General features: G+C 43.8%; 8 protein-coding genes across 8 annotated transcripts; 4 read left to right on the plus strand and 4 right to left on the minus strand.

The window, feature by feature from the left end:
- Positions 1-2413: 2413 nt before the first annotated feature.
- On the plus strand, positions 2414-3598 carry AOL_s00169g133 (uncharacterized protein; the record flags this gene model as incomplete). The annotated part of the gene is made up of 1 exon (XM_011127490.1): positions 2414-3598. The coding sequence occupies one exon, from the start codon at positions 2414-2416 to the stop codon at positions 3596-3598; it is 1185 nt and encodes a 394-aa protein (XP_011125792.1).
- An 875-nt stretch (positions 3599-4473) lies between these two features.
- On the minus strand, positions 4474-5451 carry AOL_s00169g134 (uncharacterized protein; the record flags this gene model as incomplete). The annotated part of the gene is made up of 1 exon (XM_011127491.1): positions 4474-5451. The coding sequence occupies one exon, from the start codon at positions 5449-5451 to the stop codon at positions 4474-4476; it is 978 nt and encodes a 325-aa protein (XP_011125793.1).
- Positions 5452-6432: 981 nt separating this feature from the next.
- Positions 6433-8036, minus strand: AOL_s00169g135 (uncharacterized protein; the record flags this gene model as incomplete). The annotated part of the gene is made up of 3 exons (XM_011127492.1): positions 6433-6831; positions 6918-7626; positions 7708-8036. The coding sequence occupies 3 exons, from the start codon at positions 8034-8036 to the stop codon at positions 6433-6435; spliced, it is 1437 nt and encodes a 478-aa protein (XP_011125794.1).
- Positions 8037-8458: 422 nt separating this feature from the next.
- Positions 8459-9304, minus strand: AOL_s00169g136 (uncharacterized protein; the record flags this gene model as incomplete). The annotated part of the gene is made up of 1 exon (XM_011127493.1): positions 8459-9304. One exon carries the CDS (start codon positions 9302-9304, stop codon positions 8459-8461), a length of 846 nt encoding a protein of 281 aa, XP_011125795.1.
- Positions 9305-10759: 1455 nt separating this feature from the next.
- On the plus strand, positions 10760-11786 carry AOL_s00169g137 (uncharacterized protein; the record flags this gene model as incomplete). The annotated part of the gene is made up of 4 exons (XM_011127494.1): positions 10760-11021; positions 11081-11144; positions 11200-11277; positions 11348-11786. 4 exons carry the CDS (start codon positions 10760-10762, stop codon positions 11784-11786), a joined length of 843 nt encoding a protein of 280 aa, XP_011125796.1.
- Positions 11787-12122: 336 nt separating this feature from the next.
- Positions 12123-13678, minus strand: AOL_s00169g138 (uncharacterized protein; the record flags this gene model as incomplete). The annotated part of the gene is made up of 2 exons (XM_011127495.1): positions 12123-13603; positions 13669-13678. 2 exons carry the CDS (start codon positions 13676-13678, stop codon positions 12123-12125), a joined length of 1491 nt encoding a protein of 496 aa, XP_011125797.1.
- An 871-nt stretch (positions 13679-14549) lies between these two features.
- AOL_s00169g139 (uncharacterized protein) lies at positions 14550-15613 on the plus strand (the record flags this gene model as incomplete). Its single annotated transcript, XM_011127496.1, has 2 exons — positions 14550-14569; positions 14665-15613. 2 exons carry the CDS (start codon positions 14550-14552, stop codon positions 15611-15613), a joined length of 969 nt encoding a protein of 322 aa, XP_011125798.1.
- A 1062-nt stretch (positions 15614-16675) lies between these two features.
- AOL_s00169g140 (uncharacterized protein) lies at positions 16676-17620 on the plus strand (the record flags this gene model as incomplete). Its single annotated transcript, XM_011127497.1, has 2 exons — positions 16676-16729; positions 16811-17620. The coding sequence occupies 2 exons, from the start codon at positions 16676-16678 to the stop codon at positions 17618-17620; spliced, it is 864 nt and encodes a 287-aa protein (XP_011125799.1).
- Between the last annotated feature and the right edge of the window lie 5540 nt (positions 17621-23160).

The raw sequence follows: 23160 nt of genomic DNA on the forward strand, positions 1-23160 counted from the left end.
GGTGCCAACGAGACCGTGTTTTCATAGCTTTACACCTCCATCAATATCGAAGATATCAAAATTTGGACGCCGCGATGTGAAATCCAAAGTCTGATGATAGCTTACGAAGCCGACTCCGATAATTTTTTGTCGGTGGCGCATGGCGATAGGAGTTTCTGAAGGTCGTGTGTTTCGCAGCATTTTCTCCATACAATTCCCGACCGACCAGCTCCGCATGGCTCCACAACTACCAAAATTCACCGATATTCACACAATTGTCTAATTTACTAAACCGTATTATACACCTGTATTAATCGCTTGTGAGGGTCTTCGTATATTTAGCGTCAACATCCCGAAGGACGTTTGTACCCGTGGTGGCTGGTATCCACATCCCGATAGGGCGGTTCAGACGAGATATTCGGGATCACGAGAACGACTCCTGCGCAAGCTGCAGACACATGTTATACCCCACAACATGCGATATCGTGGCAGCCATGGAATGGACCTTGATAGGGAATACTAGGCAATCAACACCATGGCTTTTCTTTCATGTGGAGCGGCGTACATATGTGCATGTATGTATTCTGGGCTTGTTTCGACGGAGAGTTTTGCTAATCGCTATTTGACTGACTCTATGGACCAAGCTATCGCGACATCTTGATATCAACATCCAAGATACCAAAATAGCCACACCCACTCGTCAAGACTTGCAGCATTCCATCGGAATCCGATCCAGTACATGCAAGATATACCGATTATGAGATAGTATACCCGACTTCAACTGCTGCCTTAGCCTCCTACCGCGGTCGTCTGTTTCGAACGTCCTAGCTACCCCGCTCCTCCTCGAGATCGCGAAGAAAAAACAAAGAATAACCACAATCATCCCAGCTTGAAACCCGTCCGGTGTCGTGATAACCTCCTGGCCTCTCGCTCGGGTTCGCTTGCACTTGTGCTCTCGCGAAGCTGCAAGCTGCAAGGATCCCGACCTATCCGAGGCGTCAAGAAGGCTTGCTTATTGGCTGTGCTCATTCCTATCGGGTCTTGTCGGTGAATCGACAACCCAGCCCTATGTCTTTATTATCAACTAATTGTATATCTATCTAGTATCGCGTGGTCCCAAAATAGTGGGCTTGAAACACCGAACTCCCTATCGTCGTGTGTGAATCCTCGACATTGTATGCTATTTTCGATTGTACACGCAGATGACCACTTGATGTGGGTCTAGGCGTCTAGAGCTCGCCGTTCAGAGGATGCGGTGTCTTCAAAAAAACAGAAACTTCTAGCTTCCTCAGCGGGTGGTAGAGCTCTAGGAGCATAAACGGCAGTTACGTAACTCGTATAATGTCGCACACATACAGCTGAAGCAGAAAATTTGCAAGACCCGGATACAATTGTTGCCGTCGGTCAGACGAGGTTAGGTAGCCTACCGACCGGCTTAGCAATCGATTGTAGACGTCGGTTGTCGAGATATGCAGGAACAGAAACAAGCAAAGCCTACAAAGCGGGAGACAAGAAAGGAAAAAGGGGACTTGAAACCAGCTGTGAGATCGGGAACAAAGCGACCGTACGAGCATGACATGACATGCATTTACACTTGCCAGTGCGATATTGCAATATTCCCCAGAAAAAAAGCCCGAAAGTTCTTTTAATTTCGGTGCAAGCCAAGCTGTCAAGTTTCAATGACCCATAACCTTGCGACCTCGCCTCTCTCAATGCCCTAACAATGCCATCAGCGAAAATTCCTGCAACAGCAAAAAGCCCTTTTGTTGTGAGCACTGCCACATGCCGTACCTTGCATTAGTGCGGCACTCTTCCAGCTCCCTAATTGGCTGCTCTGCAGTCATGCCTCACAGTTTCGACCCTTCAAGGAATTGGTCTAATCTAAAACGAGATTAGCTCACCCTCGCAAACATTTCAAAACAAATTTTGGTCATTCGGTGAAGCACCTGAAGCACCATGGCCACCATGGCCACCACGCGCCGCCCTAAGGGGATTGGGGTGCAAGCTAGGTGGTCTAAGGCTGACGTTATTGGCCCTGCCGTCAGCATGCGGGTTCCCCGGGCCTATTCTACTCATGCTCGGAAGAAAAAAAATAGATGGATTAGTTATTGTTCACCATGAGACAGCAGCCATGTCTGCCAGAACCATGACAAGCGCACGCGAACGGGGGACCTCTCTCAAAACTCGAAACATGAAAATCTCAATTTTTGCTAATTTTAGTCCCCTTTCCACTCATCTCAGAAATTATATGCAATACGATGGCGAAGAAGATATATAAGATCCTTCCCACGGCTTCGTCTACCCAGTTCCTTCCCCTTCTCCCTCACCAGGTTCCACTTGTGAGCTCAAGTCTCCACTGAAGAATCCACCTATTCCTTTCACCTTACCCTTTTAAGAATTACCACACCTCCCTCAACACATCAACATTTTGAAAATGTTCTACCACGCCCCAAGACAGAAGTCCCCAGTGAGGAATATATTCCAGGAGAATGTAGTGCATTCCAAAATCGTGTGCTTAGAAAACGATCAAGCTCTTCTATGGCCCCAATACTCAATCCAAACTAGCACAACAACCCCGCAGCGCAGGGTCATCGAAGAACTAGTCCAATACCTTCTTAACCCTGTCGACAGTGCCGTTATCGTTAAGCCCGTACCCGTCCGAAAGGATAGACCGACCGAGGCTAAGCCATGCTTGACAACCCTCCCATCCTCCATCCATGAAATGATCACAGAATATCTTTCCGACTACGACACCCTTTGCGTCGCAATCTCAAGCCGTGACCTATTCAACAAATCGATAGAAAGGATGCAAAGCATTGTCTGCCCACTCCAAAACATTGGATGTTGGTCCGGAAAGGCCCTCGTCCGTGCCGACCCAAGCAATCCAACACCTACTGCTACTGCAGTTGAAGCTCAATACCTTGATAAGACTACCGATGCAACAATAATCACCCCAGCTCTCCGATCGAACGAAACTCTTTACCTTGCTTCGTTCCCCGACAAGCGTCTTGTACTTCACGGAATCGCACATGATATGCATATCCCCCAGATCATCCGACGATTCGTATCCGCCGCTCTAAGAGACAAGGAATACGAAAACTTGTTCATTGCGGGTGAGGAGTACGTCCTTCGCAATATCGATAGGAGGGAGTATATCCGCTTCTATACTGATAAGGTTAGAAGCACTGTTGTCGATGTCGGCGAGTTCAAGGAAGGTGAAGAGACACCTATGGTTGAGATCCTACATGAAGCTGAGGTGTTGTTGGATGCTATTAGCTGCGCTCCAGAAGATACTTTCTCTAAAGAACGATTCGAGAAAGGTAGCTGGGCTGGCTGCAGAGTTGACATCGTTTCCAAGAAGCGAGTTGATGCAGAGGAAGGATGGAAATTGGCCGAGAAGAGCGATGTTACAAGACCTTACAATCGTCCTGAAGATTGCAGAGGAAGATACTTCAAAGACGGAAATGGTGCGCTCAGAGACCGATCTAGGTCTGGATCCATGAGAAGGGATAAGAGCGTCGGAAAGAGGAATAGGATGTACTCTTTCCTTGGAAAAGAGAAGTTCATGCTTCCCTGTCAACCAAGAGTTCTGGTTGATGGAAGAATCATGTGGGCATAAAGGCGTCGACAAATTTTTTTTTTATTTCCTTTTTTTTAATTTTTTTGCCAACAACATTCATAGCGATCGGAGTCCATCACTTTCTTTTCACTTTCATTTGCATTCTTTTGAGTTTAAACATTTCATTTGTTTGGAGTCGGCCGGTACATAGCATCTACATCGGCGTTTTGGTTTTACTTGGTTGGTTGGGTATTTGGTATTATTTCTTGCATATACATACACCTGTACATAATATTGGCGTTCTCTCCTCGGGACCTTTTCCCTCTCGGAGTTTCTTTTTTCTTTCTTTCTTTTTTTTACACATACACTTTTAGTAGCATCGGGAAACCTGGAGTCCCACACCAATTTTACATTCTCTTCTATATAACTCTTTTTCTTTTTTAATTTTATAATTTCTCCGAAATTAAAAATGACGATCATAAGATTAGGTTTTGCGTGGTGGTGGAGTGTGGCTTCCGTGGATTTTAGGAACGAAAGTGACGTGGCTAATGATGATGCATGGAAGCGTTGACGAAGATCCTTGGAAGATGGAAATTAAATCAGTACCGCCGTTGGTACCGAGGATTGGAGGAGGTATTTTATTGGCGCAGTTAGGTTAAAATCCAATGTTATAATCCATACTCCATCGAGTTTCCCGATATTAGTCTTTATAAACAACGAACTAGGAAGTCTGCGCGAAATATGATGCATCCAGTAAGGATAATTAGAGCGTGATATGATAGGTGTTCAAAATGTAGATGAATAACTTGATTCAATCTTGTCGATATAACTCGTTAAATATACATAGCAGTTATACTCATAGTACTTGAGAAAATAAATGCAAATCCCAGTACCTTCAACTATATACACCCATACCACCCACAGAAGCCCCCCTTCTAATCGGCCAAATGAAGCTTGCCCTCAGCATCATACACCAACTCCCTAACCTTCACACACCTCAAATGATTCTTCCCCGACAAACTAGTATCGTGATGGAACAAATACCACTTCCCATGCACCTCAGCAATGGAATGATGCGTCGTCCACCCTTCCACCGGTTCCAAAATTCTTCCAGCATAAGTAAACGGTCCTAAAGGACTATCTCCAATAGCATAACAAAGGTAATGCGTATCTCCCGTCGAATACGAAAAGTAATATTTGCCGTTATATTTATGTACCCAAGCGGCCTCAAAGAACCTTCTATCATGATCATCTGCAATGATTAATTCCCCTTTTTCATCAACAATCCCGGCTTCTTGAATCCCTCCTACGAAACTCCTCATGTCGTCACTGAGTTTTGCTACTCGTGGTCTGATGGCTGGAACTGTTCCTTTTGGTTCCATATCAGTGTACGCCTCGGCTTTATACTCCCCGGTCTGCCAACATTGTAATTGTCCACCCCACAGACCACCGAAGTATAGATAAGCCTGCCCGTCATCATCAACAAGACAAGCGGGATCGATACTGTAACTCTCAGCAATCGGTTCCGGATCCGGTACAAACGGACCCTCGGGTTTATCTCCAATAGCAACACCGATTCTGAACACTCCTTCCTTATCACGAGCTGGGAAGTATAGATAGTATTTTCCGTTATTGTAGGCTGCATCGGGGGCCCAGAGTTGTTTGGAAACCCAGGGGATGTCTTCTTGTTTTAGGACTACACCGTGGTCGGTGACTTCGCCGCCGATACGGTCCATTGAGAGGACGTGGTAGTCGGCCATGTCGTATTGGTCGCCGTTGTCATTGTCTTCGATGTCTGTTTCGCGGTCGTGGGAGGGGTAGATGTAGACGCGGTTGTTGAAGACGTGGGCGGAGGGGTCGGCGGTGTAGATGTGGGAGACGAGGGGTTTGAGGTGGGAGGATGCGCCGGACATTTTGAAATATTATATTATATTCCAGGGGAGAAATCAGGATAGGTAGCTTGCTGTTGTAGACGATGATGATAGGGATATATTTCTTTACTATTAAAATATATCTTTTTTTCTTGGAATTGTGAGGGGGAGATTGTCGAGTCTTATATAGCCCAAGTTCCTCCGCGCGAGCGACCAAACGTCGGTACTTTCTCTTTCGCTATAATGCCGAGGAAATAAGAAGAGGCTCTAGCTCATCCCACTACCGCTCATCCATCATCACGAGCACACCCCGCAAAACTTTCGATCGGGACTTCGGATAATTCCAATAACCCAAACCCCCTGCAGTGGGTAGCTTAAAGCAAGCTAATGCTTAATACTCTGTACTAGAATCGTGACGTCTCTCTCCCGTTTAGCCCAGCTATTTAACCGGCGCGGTGGAGTGGGGTGGGGTGGGAACAGGGATGGGGTATTTCGCAGGGATTACAATGTTTAACGGATAAATTGGGCAGCGAGCTTTCGCAAGCTTACAGCTTTTCTCGGGAAAGGAAGTTTACTATCAGTCTAGCTAGAGTTATCGAGTCAGGAAGAATGTTTGAGGATGGTTATTTTGTTTCGGGTTACTATTTTTGAAAAAAAGGACTTTTCTATGTTCCGTAGTTATTCCGAGGTGTACTCGTGGTGGATTTGATATTAGCCAGATTACGGGCTTGTTGGATTTCTGAGGAGAAGATCGAGACAGGATGTGAGCCGTGGCTAGCCATGGCGCTGGCTAAGTCCCTTGTGCTACGTCGACGGGTTTTTTTTGGGAGAACAGGGGATGAAATGCAACGTTGGCAACACAGCTGCACAGGGTGGATTGATTATATTGTTTGTGATTGCCTACTATCTCAGTTATCTCGTACGGGAAGGAAGTCACTGTACTCTCTTATATTACTCTTACGGCTATTCAACTCCCAGTTTTACTTACTTCAACTCTACTTAGCTTAACTTAGCCTACCCACCTCAAATATAAATCGAAGTCGCCCCCGGTCCCCACCAATGATTCAAAAACGCCGGACCAGGCCAATAAGACGCAACAACAGTAACCCACCCAGCCCAACTCTGATGCAAAACCCACCAAACCTTTCTCAAATGCCTTATCTCGATCATATAAAAATCTGGAAAAACCATAGACGTGGAATCTCGAGAGTACCATCCGTAGCTATGGATGTTAGGGAACCAATGACGGGTTAAATAGTCCATTACGGATCTTGGAGATACTTCTATGGGACCTTTTGGAAGGTTGTCGGATTCAGTTAGGGACCACGCTGGGTTGGCGGCTTCGGTTGAGGTTTTTGTTATGCCGGAGTGGGTGAACGTTCTTAGTTTTGTTAGCTTTTTGGGGCGGGGGAGTTGGCGGAACTAATAACGGTGTTAGTGGTGTGAAATCTAGGACTTCGATATAAAGATATTAAATGTAAGTAAGCAGGGGGATGGGGGCAACTTACATTAGTCTTCCAACTATCCCTTGTGATAAAATCCAAATGCTTAAGATTCGGCCACACCGTACAAACCTCTTCGATACTAATCTCCCTTTCCCTACTATCCCTAACATCCTTCCTCATATCGCTAAAAAACCTAAAAACCTCCAGACTATCAGAAGCAAGACAAGCGATATAACTATCCTGAAACGAATTGTACGTCTCAATCACATCCGGCGTCCACACGTGTTGAGGATTCACTTCTTCCTCCGCACACCGGAAAATATAGTGTTTCAGCCCTTCCCGGAAGGTTTGTGAATATCGTCTTAGTTGGATGCAATTCACTTCTAGGACTTTGAGGCTATGTCTATGCGGTATGAAAGTATTGAACACCAACGAATCCATACGGGTAATACTAGCGGCCATGGGACCGAAGTCGTATGATATTTCTTTTAGGTTAGGATGAATGTCCATGTCCAGTGCGTCCCAGTTTGGATCATCGGAACCTATGATTCGGGGAGTACCTCGGCGGAAGGTGTTGTGGCCGATACTGATCTCGATTCTGTGAAGGGATTCGGTCGTGGGGATGAATTTTAGGATGTAGTGGAGGACTCTGGTGTGGTTTTTGGAGTTTATGGAGTGAAGGGAGATTGTGCGGAGGTTTGTGAGGCTGGAGATGAAGTTTATGGTGTTGGCGTTGAGGACGCCGACCATGCGGCAGTCCACTTTTATTTTTCTGTAGGTGGTGACGGTGGGGTTAGTATTAAGAAGGAAGGAAGGAAGGAAGATTTGATGGGGGGAGGATAAGTGTACGTACCGTATCTTGGGAATATGCTGCGGATTTAAAGTCAAGTAAATCAAAGAAATTGGCGTGAGGCTGATAGTTCGAAAATACATCTCATCTGCATGTGCATGACACCATCGCGCCGCTAGACCGAAGGCACCGATACTGGGTTGATCTACTCTTGCTAGAATATTTTCGAGGATCTCATTTGGTAGTTGTCCGAGTAGGGAGATTGGTTGGGTATATGCGTTCGCGATTGAGGATATTAGTGAAGCACTCGGTATTGTCCCAGGTCCGGAGTCGGGGTCGCTTGCGGTGTTTGAATCCCTGCTTAGCTTTTTTTTATTTTTGTTGTTACTCATTTTCTGTTGGTGGTATGGGAATTAATGGTATTCTAGACGGTGGTAATGAGGTCTGGTGGGGGTTATGTCGATTGAGCTATCTTGGTTTTGAAGAATTTATCCTGTGGGATAGTGATATTAGCGAGTCCAACAGCTCTGCTTTCGTACTATTCTACCACCATGGTTCATCTTTTGGTCATTCTGAAATTCAGATTTTTAAAATTCACTTCAAAATCGCAAGTTACAAAAACCGTGACGATATATATATAGGTATATCCCTATTGAAGGATACCCACGAAAATACACTATCTATTTCCCCGTAGCTCAATAACAGCAAAAAAGTCTATTTCTGAAACCAAAATCATCTCTACCCCTGTAGATAAGCCACTTATACACAATAATATATAAAAAAAGACAACAGAAAATCACAAACCCAACTCGTCCTACCTCATAAAAATAAGACCCTTACACGGAAACCAATTAATACACTCCATCCTACCCCTCTCAGAACTCCCACCATCATCATCACCCCCGCCATCCCTCTCCACCATCCCAAACCTAATAAACATCTGAAACAGCATCAAAAACCCTTTGTCGAAAGATTCATACCCACGAAGCCGATCCAAACTCTCCCCCACCATTTCCACCACAAAATTCGTTGTAATCCCCCTTTCGTGGTATAATATCAACCTATCACCCTCCCACTTTATTTTTTTCTCAGGGTTATTAACGGCGTATTCTGAGTCGAAGGACCTTTTATAGACTTCCCATGGAACTTCTAGAGCCGCAACACGATCGTGGAGGTCGAAGTCTATATATACAGTTTTGACAACGGGTTGGGTAAGATACGTCCATGGGATTTTCTGTGAAGTAGTAGTGAGATGCATCCATGGGAGTTTATGTGAAGTAGTAGTGGTATCTTCGCCATCATTCGGTGGTTTCCTCCGTTTTAACCGATTTTCAACATAAACATCCATCTCTTCTGAAAAAAGGTCTTGGAGCGAAGATATAATTTCTTGGCTGTTTGACGAGGAGCTAGAGGAAGGAGTATAGATCGATGGATTTCGAAAGGTAAGGCGTTGAAGGGTTGGAGAGGTGGTTATTGTTGTATACCAAAACTTTGAGACGGTACGGAGGTTGAGAAGGTGTAGCGAGGGTTTGGGGAGAGGGGGGAAGGATGTTAATATGGGTGGGAGTACGGAGAGGGAGAGGTGGGTCTCGATGAGGATTCTCTCGAGGAGTTCGGGGTGGTGGAGGGGGTGGGGTTTGGAGGGTGTAATGTGAGACATTTGTGGAGATTATAGTATATCTTTTAAGTTGTATGGAGAAGAAGGTTATGAAGGTATATTGGCGTGCTATGAGAAGGTGGTTCCCGGGGTGTTCGGGAGGGGGTGTTCGGGAGGGAAGATGGCGGAAAAAATGCAACAGTGTAAATGTGTTGATTTGATGTTGGAACTTGGCACGGTCTTGGCGGTACCCGGGGCTTCTACTGGGGAGCCAACTTGTCTGATCTGGTTTGCGAGGCCAGAGCCAACTGGCTGGTTGGTCTTTAAGGGCAGCTGTGGGAAGACTATATTTAGTTCAGTCATGATGATATTTGACATCCTTTCTCTTCTACTAGTTACTAGCTCCCATGCAGGTTCGATTTCCATGGAGTTTCTTAAGTGACGAGATATCTATTAGCTATTGAGGACTACCAATCTTCAAATCTAACTAATAAAGCCTCAAACCAATAGCTCATCAAATCCACGCCTCTCACCAAGCCAATGTTCCTATCCCATAGATACACCCTAAATAACTTAAAATAAACCCATCCTTCCATCTTTCCTTTACCAAAATCTCAGAAAGAGACCCAGAATATCCAACCCACTACTCGCCACCCCCCAAAGTTTCGAGTTCACAAAAGGTTCAATTCAATCACGACGTACATACCCCCCTCTTCCAAGGCTAGACTCAAAAACCTTTGCCGCCCGCCAATTTGCATTGCTAAGTGCTTCTAGCCAAAATTTCTACTAATTCCTTGTTTTGCTTTACATGTGAGACAAAAATGGCAAGAAAGTCCAACATAAGATCCAACATGCCACCGTCGCCGACAACAGCCATGCGTTGACAAGATCCTTGGACACACTAATACACACACCCCATTTGATATTCTGATTGGATGGTACGTACCCATTTTGCATGGAATCCAGCGGCGGCGACGTAATAGGCTTTAAAAGCTGAGCCTCATACCGCCCGCCCAGCGTTTTGTCTGTAACTTGCAAGCTTGCTAAGAAGAAGTTGTTTGTGGGAAAGTTCTGAACGGTTGAGCAAATACCTGGTTTGCATAACTACCACATAGTTGAACAAAAAGGGGTATACGCCGTACAAACATTCATGGTGGATGAAACGCGTATGTTCGTGTTATTCTTGTTGGTGGGGGCTGCTTTGCCTGCAAACTGGTGCGGATGAAAGAAAGAGCTCTTGAGGTAGAAAGGAAAGAAGGGGGAGGAATGGCGGATATATATCCACCATACTACCACCGTCAGAACCCACGAGGTTCAGGAATTTTCTGGTTCTTCTTCTTCTTCTTCTTTTTTTCACTTCCCACACTTCCTTTTTTAAATTTTTGGGTGTAGACTCAATATTTCCAGTGTCGCATTCTTTTGTTTCGGTGTCGTAGATATAATTCTCATAAGCTTCGATAGCTACCCCCTGCACATTCCTTTCCTACATAAACTCACCTTCGTATACACACAAAAAAAATGCACTCCTCAAAACTCCTCCAGCTCTTCGTCCTAGCAATAACCGCTCTGGCAGCGGTGGACATCCCAGCAGCGTTATCCAACCCACCTCAACGTCGGAGTGTGAAAAAGTTCACACTTGCGAAGCGACAAAATGGTGGTAATGTCGAGATCGGAGCGTCATGTTCGGCGATTACGGGAAATCCTGATGATGTGATTTGTGAGATTTCTGGGGAAGATGTATCTTGTGCGCCGGTTTGTTGTCAGAGAGATGGGATGTTTGGTACGTTTTTTCTTCTCTTTCTTCTTCTTTTTTTGTTTTGGCTAATCGGGGTGGTCTAGTCGATGGATGTCCGGCTGGTGATCAATGTATTTTTGAAGGCGAGAAATTGAAATGCTGTCCTGTGTATGTCCTTCTCTTCCTCCTCTAAAAGGTGACCATACTAACCCACCCCCTTCAGCGGCAAAATCTGCGGTGCCCGTCCAACCGCCTGTTCAAACTTCGGTCTCGCGAGTGCTCAAACCGGCCTAGTCATCTGGTAACCTCCCTCTTTCCTCCCTCTCCCGTTTGTTTTCGCCATGATTAATGATGTAAATACATATTTATAGTCCATCCGCAACACCAACCTGTACCACCCGCACGGACGGCGGCATAGCCTGCACAGGCGAAGGACAACCCGAACCCACCATGCCACCGGCCACAACCCCCACTTCCGGCGGTGGTCGTATAATCCGTCCTAATGTTCCGAATCCTACCGATGCTGTTGCTACTCCTGAACCATCATCTATGGGTTCCACTGGAGGTGGGGATGATATGGAGGCTACTTCTTCTGGAATGGGAGAGGATGTAGTTCAGATGTCGAGTGGGAGAGAGGTGATGCCATCTGGAACTCTTGTGTTGCCGGAGAGTGCTATGCCTACTGAAGATGGTGAGGCGGCTAGTGGAGGAGAGAATGGGGGTGTGAGAAGTGGAGCGGGGAGTGTAGTTTGTGATAATATGTTTGGAGTTGTTGTGGCTGTTGTTGTTGGGCTTGGATTGTTTCTTTGATTGGTTGATTGAGAGGGTGGTATTTATAGGTTTGGTTGAAAGTGTTATATGTTCTATTTTATTGATTTTGGTTTGGTTGTATTTTATTTTTGATTTGGTGTGATTTGGTAGAATTAATGCGTAGGTGGAGATTGATTTGAAGGGGTGTAGTTGACTGGCTACTGTTCTGTTCAAGTTAGGCTGTTAGTATCAATCGATATGTTTAGAAGAGTCTGACGTATAATGTTCTACTATAATTACTATGAAAGTGTGATATCAACTTAGTTCTCGTATTCCATAAACTGCCATGATTGTGAACATAGAGAGTGTAAATAACTGGTTGAATGTATACATGTATTAAAACTCATCTTGATCCTCCTCCATTACCCCATCGCTCTCGACCTGACTATGAACAATATAGTCGATTTCCATTTTAATAGGTTTCTCCTTTGGCGTGCCTGGTTCGATACAAGGTTCTTTCCCTTTCTTTTTGCCACCCCGGCCAGTTTTACCAGTCCTTTTTCGAACACTTTTCTTTTTGGGGGGCTTGACTTCCTCTGGCTTTTCTTCCTGTTCTTCCTGTTCTTCTTCTTCATCGGTTTCTTCGTCGGTTTTTTTGGTTTTGCTCCTTAACATTGAGAGTTTGAGTGTCTCCGGTTGAATAGATGAATCATCTTGCTTCCTCTTCTTTTGGGCGGTTGGGTCGAAGAATGGATCGAAATCTTGGGGAGGTTTGTAGTCGACTCTATGTTCGTTTTTGATCTCCAGCCTGGAATCTACTAGAAATATTCTAGCCGATCGATTGCAGATTTCGAATATTGTCTTCGATAACCTCTTTTTCAAGACGAGTTCTTTGTTTAACACTTCCTTTGAACCAGCCGGGAATCCGATTTCGATCATCCAGAGCATATAATTATGTTTAATTCGATAATACCCAGACAGAACACCCAGTATATGGTTTACCACATCAGATATAGTCACACCCAGTGGGTTGGAAACAATGAAAGCATCTTCCATTATCCTATCATTTCTCCTCCCCTTTCTATCTCTGATTTTGTAACTATATTCAACGGTGTTTAGTAGTGAACCGATGGGACAACCGACTGCTTTTCGTTTTTTCGTGTTTGGGTTTTTGAATGATTCTGATGTAAACGGTGGATGAGAATCTGCTTGGAACCCTAACCATATTTTTGATACTGGAGGGTTTGAAATGAAGTCCGTGGAGGAGAAGCCATCGGTTGGCATTGTAGCCTTTTCCACCAGTTGCTGTAGTGTTGAAAAGTCCGTATTAGGAACCGTGGGGTGTTCGGCGAGTTCTTTCATTTTGGAACCGAGCCAAGTCAGGAATGGGATGTGTAGTCGATGAGTATCGCCTGTATTTAACACGGTGATTTGGGCATCACGAGTATTTGTGAAAGGTAAGATGTTTAGGGAATATATTATTTCCTGCCAGTAACGGGATACCCATTGCAGATCGTAGAGTTTCCCTAGAGAGTAGGTTTCTGGGTTTTCGTCGTAAGGTATTAGGTGAGAGGGCTTTTGGTAGTCTGAGGGGGCGTCGTAGATGTTTGAGAGGATGCGGTGGAGGAGGTGAGGGTGGTTTAGGACTGTTCGAGTTGCTGGAGTGTCGTTGTAGTAGTAGTTGTAATAGTCGTATTCGTAATCATCGTTTGGGGTTTCTTGGGGAGGAACATCAGGAGTTATTTGGCGGAGGTTGTGGAGTATCAATTGGTGTGGGGGGGAGTGATGAGGGTTTTTGAGGGTTGGTGAGGACATGGAGATGTCGGAGAGGGTGGACTGGGGGCTTGTGCCACCGTGGAAGGTGGGGGTTGTGGGGACTGTGTGTATGACTACTATTAGTATCGATATGGATTGGATTGGAAGGAAAGAAAGATGTATTTACTAGATGTCATTCTGAAGTGATGATGCTTGATGATAGATACATAGATTTACTGATTGCTGGATTTTTGGATAGGTTGAGTGATTGATGAGAGAAAGAAGGTTGGTGATAGTGGTATTTGTGGCGTTTGTGGTGGTGATGTTTCTGATGGATGGAGTTGTGCATGTGACAGAGAGGGAATCAATTGGAACTGAAATGTTCCCATACCTCGCATTTAGCACGCACCTACCAGTAATAAAGATGATTTGATGGTCTCGTCTCTAATTACCAGCTGGAAAGAAGTATGTACGGCGGATATTCTCACTTCATATCTTATTAGAGTATCTCTCCCTTAGTCTTCAAATCAGATACATATATGTTATGCCTAATAATCAACTATTACTGATGAGAACTATGCTTAATTGAGACATGGTTGAATTGAACGACTGAATGGACTCCAGTAATTGGCCCGTCGCAGAACTGATAAAGGCATAAATCTTCAGAGTCACATGATAGCATATTCAAGTACATAATCTATATAGACAAAGTTAGTGATGGTGGTGATAGTACTGGCAGTAGTGGTGGTGGTGGTTTAGTAGTAGTAGTAAATGTTGCTGCGGTGGTGGTAGTGGCGGAGGAGACTCTATAGTTGCCAGGCTACCCCATTCAAATACAGTCTCCATCTAGAAATCCAGTAACCGCTGGGTTTCTCTCTATGATAATTTCCATCCTACAAATAAGCATCTCAAATGATTCTTATCATCACATCCTATACTTACTACCATCTACTCCACTACGCTCTACGATAGGTCACAGCCTCGTGGTTACCTCGTGGTGCTTTCAAATCAACCTCATGGGATCCATGATATACCTAAAAATATACAACCTCACAAACCACCTCTAAAATGGACATGTCAATCGGCGGGTATGTTACCCTCTCCTCCACCGTCTACCCATCTTAATTTTGATTCATCAAAAAAATCACTTCCGATTCTCACTAACCTCTACGCCTAATAAAAGGGGCCTTCCCTTCCCCCTAGATATGATGCAAGGATATCGAGGTATCCGAAGTCTTAGTACCATCTACATCGACCCCCTCTGGCCCGAGATCCTCCACCAAATCTTCGAAACAATCTGCCCGCTAAAATCCCAAAGCCAATCCTCCAAGAACTCCGAACTTAGAGACCTCTGGTATACTTGCCGATCCGTCTGCAAAACCTGGAAAACCATCATCGAAACCCCACTCCTTATCAATCCTAGTATTGCAAAACAAAAGCTTATCGTCTCAACATTCAGAGGCGGTCTTTTTGCTACTGTTGATGACGATGTCTTTTATTGCGCTTTAGGCACGGATTGGATTCAACAAAAGATTATTAGAGAAGTTGAAGAACAGAAGTTAACGCCACCGAGTCCGACGCGACGGTTCGGGTTGAGGTGTCATACCGAATTCAGGTTGTTATGGAGGAATAGTAGCGTTCTGCAGATGTATGCGAGTACACCTGTGGTTAAGGACGTGAGAATACGCTCTTTCATCCGAGAAGTCGAAGTTACCCAGCGAAAACAGTTTTTGCAGACAAAAGGGTTTAATATACCCGGTGCAAAGATTATAAGAGAATGGGATGGATGGCATTTAAACGCACCCGGTGGGGTGATGATTGATATGATGGTTGGATTTGTGGCGTTGGCAGTTGAGATAGATGTCTTGATGCAGAACGCCAGCGAAAGGGAGTCTATTGGGACGCCCAGGCCTAGGTTTTTGGATCTGGAGTTTCTACATATTGATTTTGGGACGGCGAGGGCGCTTGGGGTTAGAAGGTTTGAGATACCAATGGTTCAGGGACAGCTTGTCTCTGGAGGGAATGAGATGTCGGATCTTTGGAGGAATTTGTTGGAAGTGGTTAATGCGGGTTCTTCTTCTTCTGCTTATGCTTCTGGTTCTGGAAGAGGTCGGGGTGGGTCGAGTGGGTAGGATCTTTCGGCTCATCTAGATCATCTGGGGTCGGAAGGTGATGATGGTGGCGGGAAGGGGGGTAAAGATTTTGAGGAAGTGTTCGAGAGGTTGAAGTCGGACTGGCGGGTAGGCAGAGAGGATGAACAGGAACAACAGGTAGAAGAAGACAATGATGATGATGAGAGAGTGGATAAATATCGTGGACGGAAGAAGGGTCAGGGGCATAGGAGGTGAATCTTCTTTATGGGTTCGACTTCGAAGCTTCTCAATGTTGGTTTATGTGGGTACCTACATTACCCGACTAATGGTATACCTGTGGAAAGTGAAGATTCTGCTGGCTATTCTTAGTAGACTTCCTGACTAGTTCAGCTTAGACTTATTTCGTAGACGAAAGTTAATACTAACGGCTTAGACGTTTCCTAGTTCTATTGACAATACTTTAATTAAGGATCATATGGACAATAGGTAGTACGTGTTGACAGTATGAGGCAAGTGATCTATAGTCATAAAATATACAATGATCTCGGTAATAGACGAAATAAGCTCACTCCATAAGGCTAACCCGTCGAACTTTTTGATAGTATTTTAGGAAGCTAGTTGATAGACGTAATACGGATTCACTTTCAACTAAGTCATGCGATCACGGTCACTAGACGTGCTGCAGTGACGGATTGATTCCAATGCATCTTTTGTCATTGAACAGTCGTTCATTTAACCAACACCACTATCTTTCGTCGACAACCAGGCCATCTTAATTCAACTTCTTTCGGTCTATTAGGTCAGTTCTTTATCATCAAACCGGTCCCTCTCCCCCTAATTGTTCTCTCTAAATCGTCGATTCTGTTCATATATTTTAGCTTAATGCCAGAAGCTCAAAATTGTTGCTGCCAGTTCTCCTCTCTGTTTTGCATTCTTTTGTTTACAATCTTTCAGTGTTCTCCCAACTACTGAACACCTCCCTCCCAGTCACACCACATGGTATTGCCTCTTTGAAGCTATCACCATCCAAGACGTAACAGCAACCCCTCCGCTAGCTTCTTCCGTCTTTGTCTCCCCCCCATCAAAATACGCAAGCCTACAATGTCGATATCCCGTATCGTCCGTCTTCGATACCGTTCAGACCCAAAACCAACAGTAAGTACCCTCAGCTACGTAAATATCAATCACGCGTCAATTGCCAACCTACCTAAAAGTACACGCTGATCAATTTTCAAGTGCCCGGGTCTCCCCATAAACCCACCAGGTCAAGGTCCCGTCCAACAAGTCCTCAACACCGCCGAACTCCTCTCCAATATCCTCGAGAACGTCGGTCTTCCAACGAAGTTGACATCCAAGGATTCCGTCTCAGCCTTCATCTCTCTCAGCAAATGTCTTCGAGTCTGTAAGAAGTGGAATGCCACAATCCTGGGGTTCAGAGAAGTCCGACAGAAGCTGTATAGGGATGATAAAATCCTCGATGTCAACTCTGATGACAAGGCGATGAAAGAGAAGAAGAAAACAACGATGACGGTCGTTGTTTGTGAACCATTCATTAGGGAGGTTATGCGTTGGGCCAACTTGAAAGAATGTAAACACATGGGACCCGGCGAGTTCCTAAAGAGGGTTAGGTTCCCCGCAAACCTCTATTTCACTCAACCGCCCGTTCGTGAAGTCTCTTTCACATTCTCAATGATCTATGGAAGACGTGTCGATTGGGTCTGTGGGTTGTTTGGCGGTAACCCGAATGAGTATATGAAGTGGGATAAGAAGACGGAAACGCTACGATACTTTTGCGAAAGCGGAGTTAAAGTTGGGGGGATTGCTGAAATTTTGCAGATTATGGAGGAGTATTTGATTAGGGGAACCATGCTGGGAGTGGCTATTGGAGCTATTGGGTGTGGAGAGGAGAGTGAGGGGTTGCCGGTTTGGATTGATTATGATGGGGAGGGGATGGATGGGATTAGAGAGAGCACTGGAGGGATGCCGGAGGTTATCTTGGATATGTTGAAGTTAGCTCGGAGGCAAAGACGGTTTTTGATGGCTTAAGGGGCTTGTAGGTGGACCCTTGCTTGAAGTGGCGGTTGGCGGTATGGAATGGATGGCGGAGGGTATGTTCATGTGGTCTCTTCGGCACCATGTTCATGACTCTTTCCTTCCTTTTTTTTTCTATAATTCCTCAATTAGATGCTGATGGAGGCCTAGATGCCGCTCAGGGCTTGAGCCATATACGCTTTCACTAGCCGGTGTATGGAGATATAGACTTGCTTCTCATGATATTCTGAGAAGTGTTTACTATCACATCGTTGATTGCCTTTAAGCCTCCTCACTATTAATACATACACACAGCTCCTCAGCTATCAATTAGCTTCACAAAATCAAATACTAGTACAGAAAACCCAAAGTTCCCTACAATCCGCCAGAACCCCCCACTATAACCTTCTTAGAAACCCAAAGCGTAACTATAACCTTCTCCTCCCCTCCAAAACCTTCCATGGAACTACCTCCATGGACCTGAAGCCTCCAAAACCTTCTACGCTCAGCTTCTACCAGCAAATCCATAGGCTTCCATAGAACCTCCAGCTCTCATGGAACCTTTGGGCCAGGAGTATATAAACACCCCCTCCCCTCTGGACCTCCATTTCCTTTCTTCTCTCTCCACCTTCCTTACGCCTCACTACCTACCAAAATATCATAGCCCTTAACTATCATTTTTCTATATACCTCATGCCTTTGAAAAAGGAGCTTAACCAAGAGGTAGATAGCCTCTTCACGAAATTTACCACAACTTTCATGTTATCTTTTAACTTTTTTATTACTCTCGTCTTCGACATAATCGAGGTATCAGCCTTCTCCCCATGAGAGCTCTTTTTATATACGATTTTCTAGTATCTTAGGAGCGAAAACCCCGACTCCCATGTGTATACTTCGAGGTTTAATATATATACATACTCGAACCGGCTTTGTCGAAGGGAGAGCTATGGACTTGGTTATGAAAAGAATGGTAGATGGATCTTACAAAGCTGCAAAGCTGGCCAGATGCATCTCGTCTGAAACTCCCCGGAACATGATCTTAGGATCTTGGAAAAGAGAGGGTTGATATTAATGCATCTAGTTTTGGAGTTAGGATATCAATTATGTTTAACCTGTCTCGAAGAAGAGATAAAACTAGAAATGGTAACGTAGGCCGTTCTAGCAGGCGAAGAGGCTGGAAAGATGAATCCCTTTCGGAACCGTTCCCGATCGAACAGGATCAACTGATGAGAACCAGCCAAGATATTCCTCAAAGGGCGGATAAAATCTTCTCAATACCGTACTTCTGACTTATCCAGACAGCACCAGAGTGGAAATGAACAGAAAAGAAGGAAGAATAATAAAACCCGAGCGTCTCAATGACTCCTACACCTACGAGTCTTTTCTTTCGTATAAGTCTGCGGGGTCAACTAAACGAGAAACAAAGTACGGCAACTGAACAACAGAACTAGCCCATCCACAGAAATCTGGCCGATTTTTAACTACATACATATACATCTATATTAAGGTAAAGGGCTTCAAAATACATGAAGTTCGTTCAAATTCTCCTATGATTATATATATATATATACACCTTATCCACCCAATACTATTCTATTCACCAGTCTAGAGCCTTTCGAGCCTATGCGCACTCACCGCTAGGTTCATGAAAAGAACCAAGGAGTATGTGAATACACTACTCAGGCCGCGAATATGGCTTGGAGTATACATAAAGGGGTCTTGATCTAACTGGTGTTTCCTTCTATGGACCTAGAGATTGTATAAATTTATTTACAGGAAAGGGGAAGAAGCTATGGTGACGACTTAGCTATATCCAAAGGTTTAATCCATGCTATTTTGGGTACATCCATATAGCGGTGAGATATATACAACGGCTTGCTTCCGGATATGAATATTCAAGGTTCGGACCTGTGAAAAGAATGAATGTTTAGGCTGCAACTGAATATGGGCGCGAAAAGAATCTTTTTTTCATGTCGGGTTTAAGGAAAGATTAAAGAAAAAGCCGAAAGATAGATGGATAATATATATACAAAGTTGTCAGGTTAACATCGGTAGCCATGGAACTTGCGATTGGAATATTTTACGTTTTTAACCACCGCGAAAGGGAGTGAGGGAAGGTATGTTCCCGGTGGTCTATCAACATCCGAGAAACTTTGCAAAGTCTATATGCATATGTGGTTACTGATTCGTCTGTGATCTGTACATATGCCACGGTCATAATATACAGTAGTAATATTCCGATTTACATCGGAGATACCATAAAATTACAAACGCCGATTATATAAATATCAGGATAGTAGACACCACAACCATCTAGTCCCCTCACGTGCACACGTAATCTGGCATACAACAGGCCTACAACATTTCAGATCCTTTGTATTCATTAACCCTCTCTCAAGGTTTTATCCAGAGCGATCTACTCTCTAAAGGATATACAATGTTAGTATACACCCACCTTCGCATGCCCCATAATATGCACTACAAGATATATAATAAAGAAATTCCAGCTGACAAAATCCTAAATAGACTGGAATGTTTCTAGTCTGTCACCTCTTTGCACTAGAATAATATATTATGTATAACGACTTCTTTGAACCGCTCATGCAAGAGCTAAACAACTAATTTTTTTCGTTGCATCCACCTAATTCGTACCCGAATTCGACTTAGAATATGATATCCGTCCCAACATGATCGAAATAATCAATTCCCAATTCTCGAAAATGGCTCCCAGTATAATGTGGACAGGCGCAAATATCTACAGTTCCAATTGACGCAACGGCTCGTGTTGCAACGTTGAGACTTTCATAGGCAAAAGCACGTTCCTCCTAAACCCCTGGTAGAGATGTTTTCGTATTATGAACCAAGATACGAGAAGCTTTAGCCCGAAAAACCAGCTACTAGACAACTTGGGATGTTGTAAACCCGTTTACCACGCCGAGCTATAAATTTGGTGTGATAAAAAACAGCGAAGAAGACCATTGAACACTTCATATATGCGAAATTAAATATAGAGCCTCTGAAACATTCAAAAAAAACAATCGAGCATGTATAAAGATTCTACATAGGTATACTTGCTGTGATTTACTACTACAAATACCGCATAGTATATGGTCTTTGAAAACGCTGTAATAACCACATTCCCATCCTACGTATGATCAGAATGCGAGGATAAATATCTATATATCAATAACTCTAAGTCCGAAAAAGACCGCTTGGATAAGACGCAAAACTATATATGTTCTTAGCAAAATTTTTATTTTTGTCTAGCAGATACATCAAGTATCTTTTCGATAGTATGTTGTCATTGGAGAAGCGAAGGTGACACCGATAAAATGACGGATCTTCTTTCCTATCTTAAAATATATAGATCCAGGGAAAGTTAATTAACAGCATATATATTCGGGCACTGAGAAGGATAACTCAATGGAGAGCTAAGTCATAATGGCCTTGTAAACATATCGGATTATCAAGAAACGCAGACTAAATATAAATTCAATAAAATCTAAGACGTTAAACCGGGGACTTGTTAGAATCAAGACCATCATCAAGTTCCCCGAGGAAGATTCAAATCGTGAATCTGACGCCTGGATGTTGAAAACTGCATGTTATCGACTAAGAACCAATGAAACCGAAAATCCAGCATGGATTGGGTATTCGAAATTCTAGGCTTAGGATCGATAACATCTGTACAACCACCTATACTACCCACGAAATTATGGTTGCGAGATTAATTAAACATGATACAAACTCTCGGCGAACTTACAGATAGTTAACTATAGTCCCGAAAAGTTCAATGCAGCAGAAAAAGCTGGCCCAAACGCTACTTTCCAATCTAAGCTGCAACTTAGATTGATTCGGCGTATGAGGTATCTAATTCAATGCCTGAAACATAATCTAATATAGTTAAACCGAGCGCATTGGTAAACTGATACGACTTGATAAAGCATATAAGTCATATTATATACATCCTGCTTTTGAAACAGCGACGCATGATTCAGAGCAAAATCTAAGTATGCTTTACCTTACCTCTGAAGCCATGGGTGTGAAAGGGCGGCTTAGATACAGATAAATACGTTCTAGGCCTATTCTTTATTCTGCTTCTTTCCCATCCTGCCCAATGGCCCAGAAATTCTCCAATGAGCTTCTTCTACTTTTGCCAGATTATTGATTCTAGACTTCATACCCCAGCGAACGATATTAAACAGAATTTCAAAATCACTTCGTTGAAATAACCAAATCAGTATTTTTGTAACCCACAACTCAGTCTCGTGCCACAACTGATGATCAACATATATTCATCTGACTGATCAAAACCAACAACAAACTCAGATGTTCCGCCGGAGAAAATTCCAAATATTGCATGCGTGCTAGCGCGAATACATGCTAGGACTCCAAATATCGAGTGTATGATTTCTGCCAATGGAAATGCCGATGGTACACCAGAGCGAGCCATGGTATAAATTGACAACAGATTAAATACCCTTTAAAAGATTCATGCGCTCAAAGAAACGCAGGCCATGCTTTGACCTACGCTGAATAAAAAGAAGGAAGGGATACGTACCCAAGGAATATCGCCGCCAACGAGTCATGGACTATATTCGTACTAGAAATCAGCTATGCATATATATGGTGTTTGTCCAGCTATGGCTATTTGTGTCACTTGATCGACTGTAAGGACTATAATGTATCAGGTTATGCGCGAGCTTAATCTTTCCATCTTAGGTGTAGGAAAGGGAGATGTCGAATCGGTTTCCAACGTCGTAAGACTCGGCCTCTACTTTGTTGGGTATTGATGGAACCTACTCCATAATTTTGTTCGGCGCAATGTGGGATGAGACCTTTTTAAAAAAAGTATATCAAGATCAAAGGAAGAGATATAAAGATATCGCCCAGAGATACATGATATTCACACACGAGTTATATTCTAAGGATGTCTTTCGAACAAACTTATTTCAAAGTTAGGCTGCGTTACCATCACTAACAAAACAATACACCGGACTCATGGACTCGACCACTAAGAACGTGAATTATGATTCGGTGCCAGTCTACTACAGAATTATAAGGTGCTAATACACTTTCTGCGACGCATATGAAATCTGGTAACTATATTGACCTGGAACCTTGTTTCTATTTCAAAACAAGCAGCGGAAGCCTTCTCATATGACTTCTACGTGAATGAAATTTCCTAGACGTGATTTTAGAACAAAAGTTCTGGCTTACGAAGGCGAAATGGACAGTCGCCAGGGAAATACCATTATGCCCTTTAATTAGTCGACGAGGGAAACGTAGAACATGGCGTATGATTCGCTGCATCTCATAACAACCATTAATTTCTGAGATACCACATGATCACGATGTATATTATATGGATACTCAAGGCTACAAATACAGGTTTGCGAATGAATGTCGACGGCTTCTTAAAATCGATGAGAAGCATAAATAATCACAACCAAGCCACTGTCCTAGCTATATGAACCCAAATTATATATATATCACGTACAAAAGTTAGCTCAAAGCAATGTAGGGATTTACCATACGAAAACTGTGAAGTGGTG

This window comes from Orbilia oligospora, assembly GCF_000225545.1.
Source record: "Orbilia oligospora ATCC 24927 unplaced genomic scaffold scaffold00169, whole genome shotgun sequence".
Taxonomy (NCBI): Eukaryota; Fungi; Ascomycota; class Orbiliomycetes; order Orbiliales; family Orbiliaceae; genus Orbilia; species Orbilia oligospora.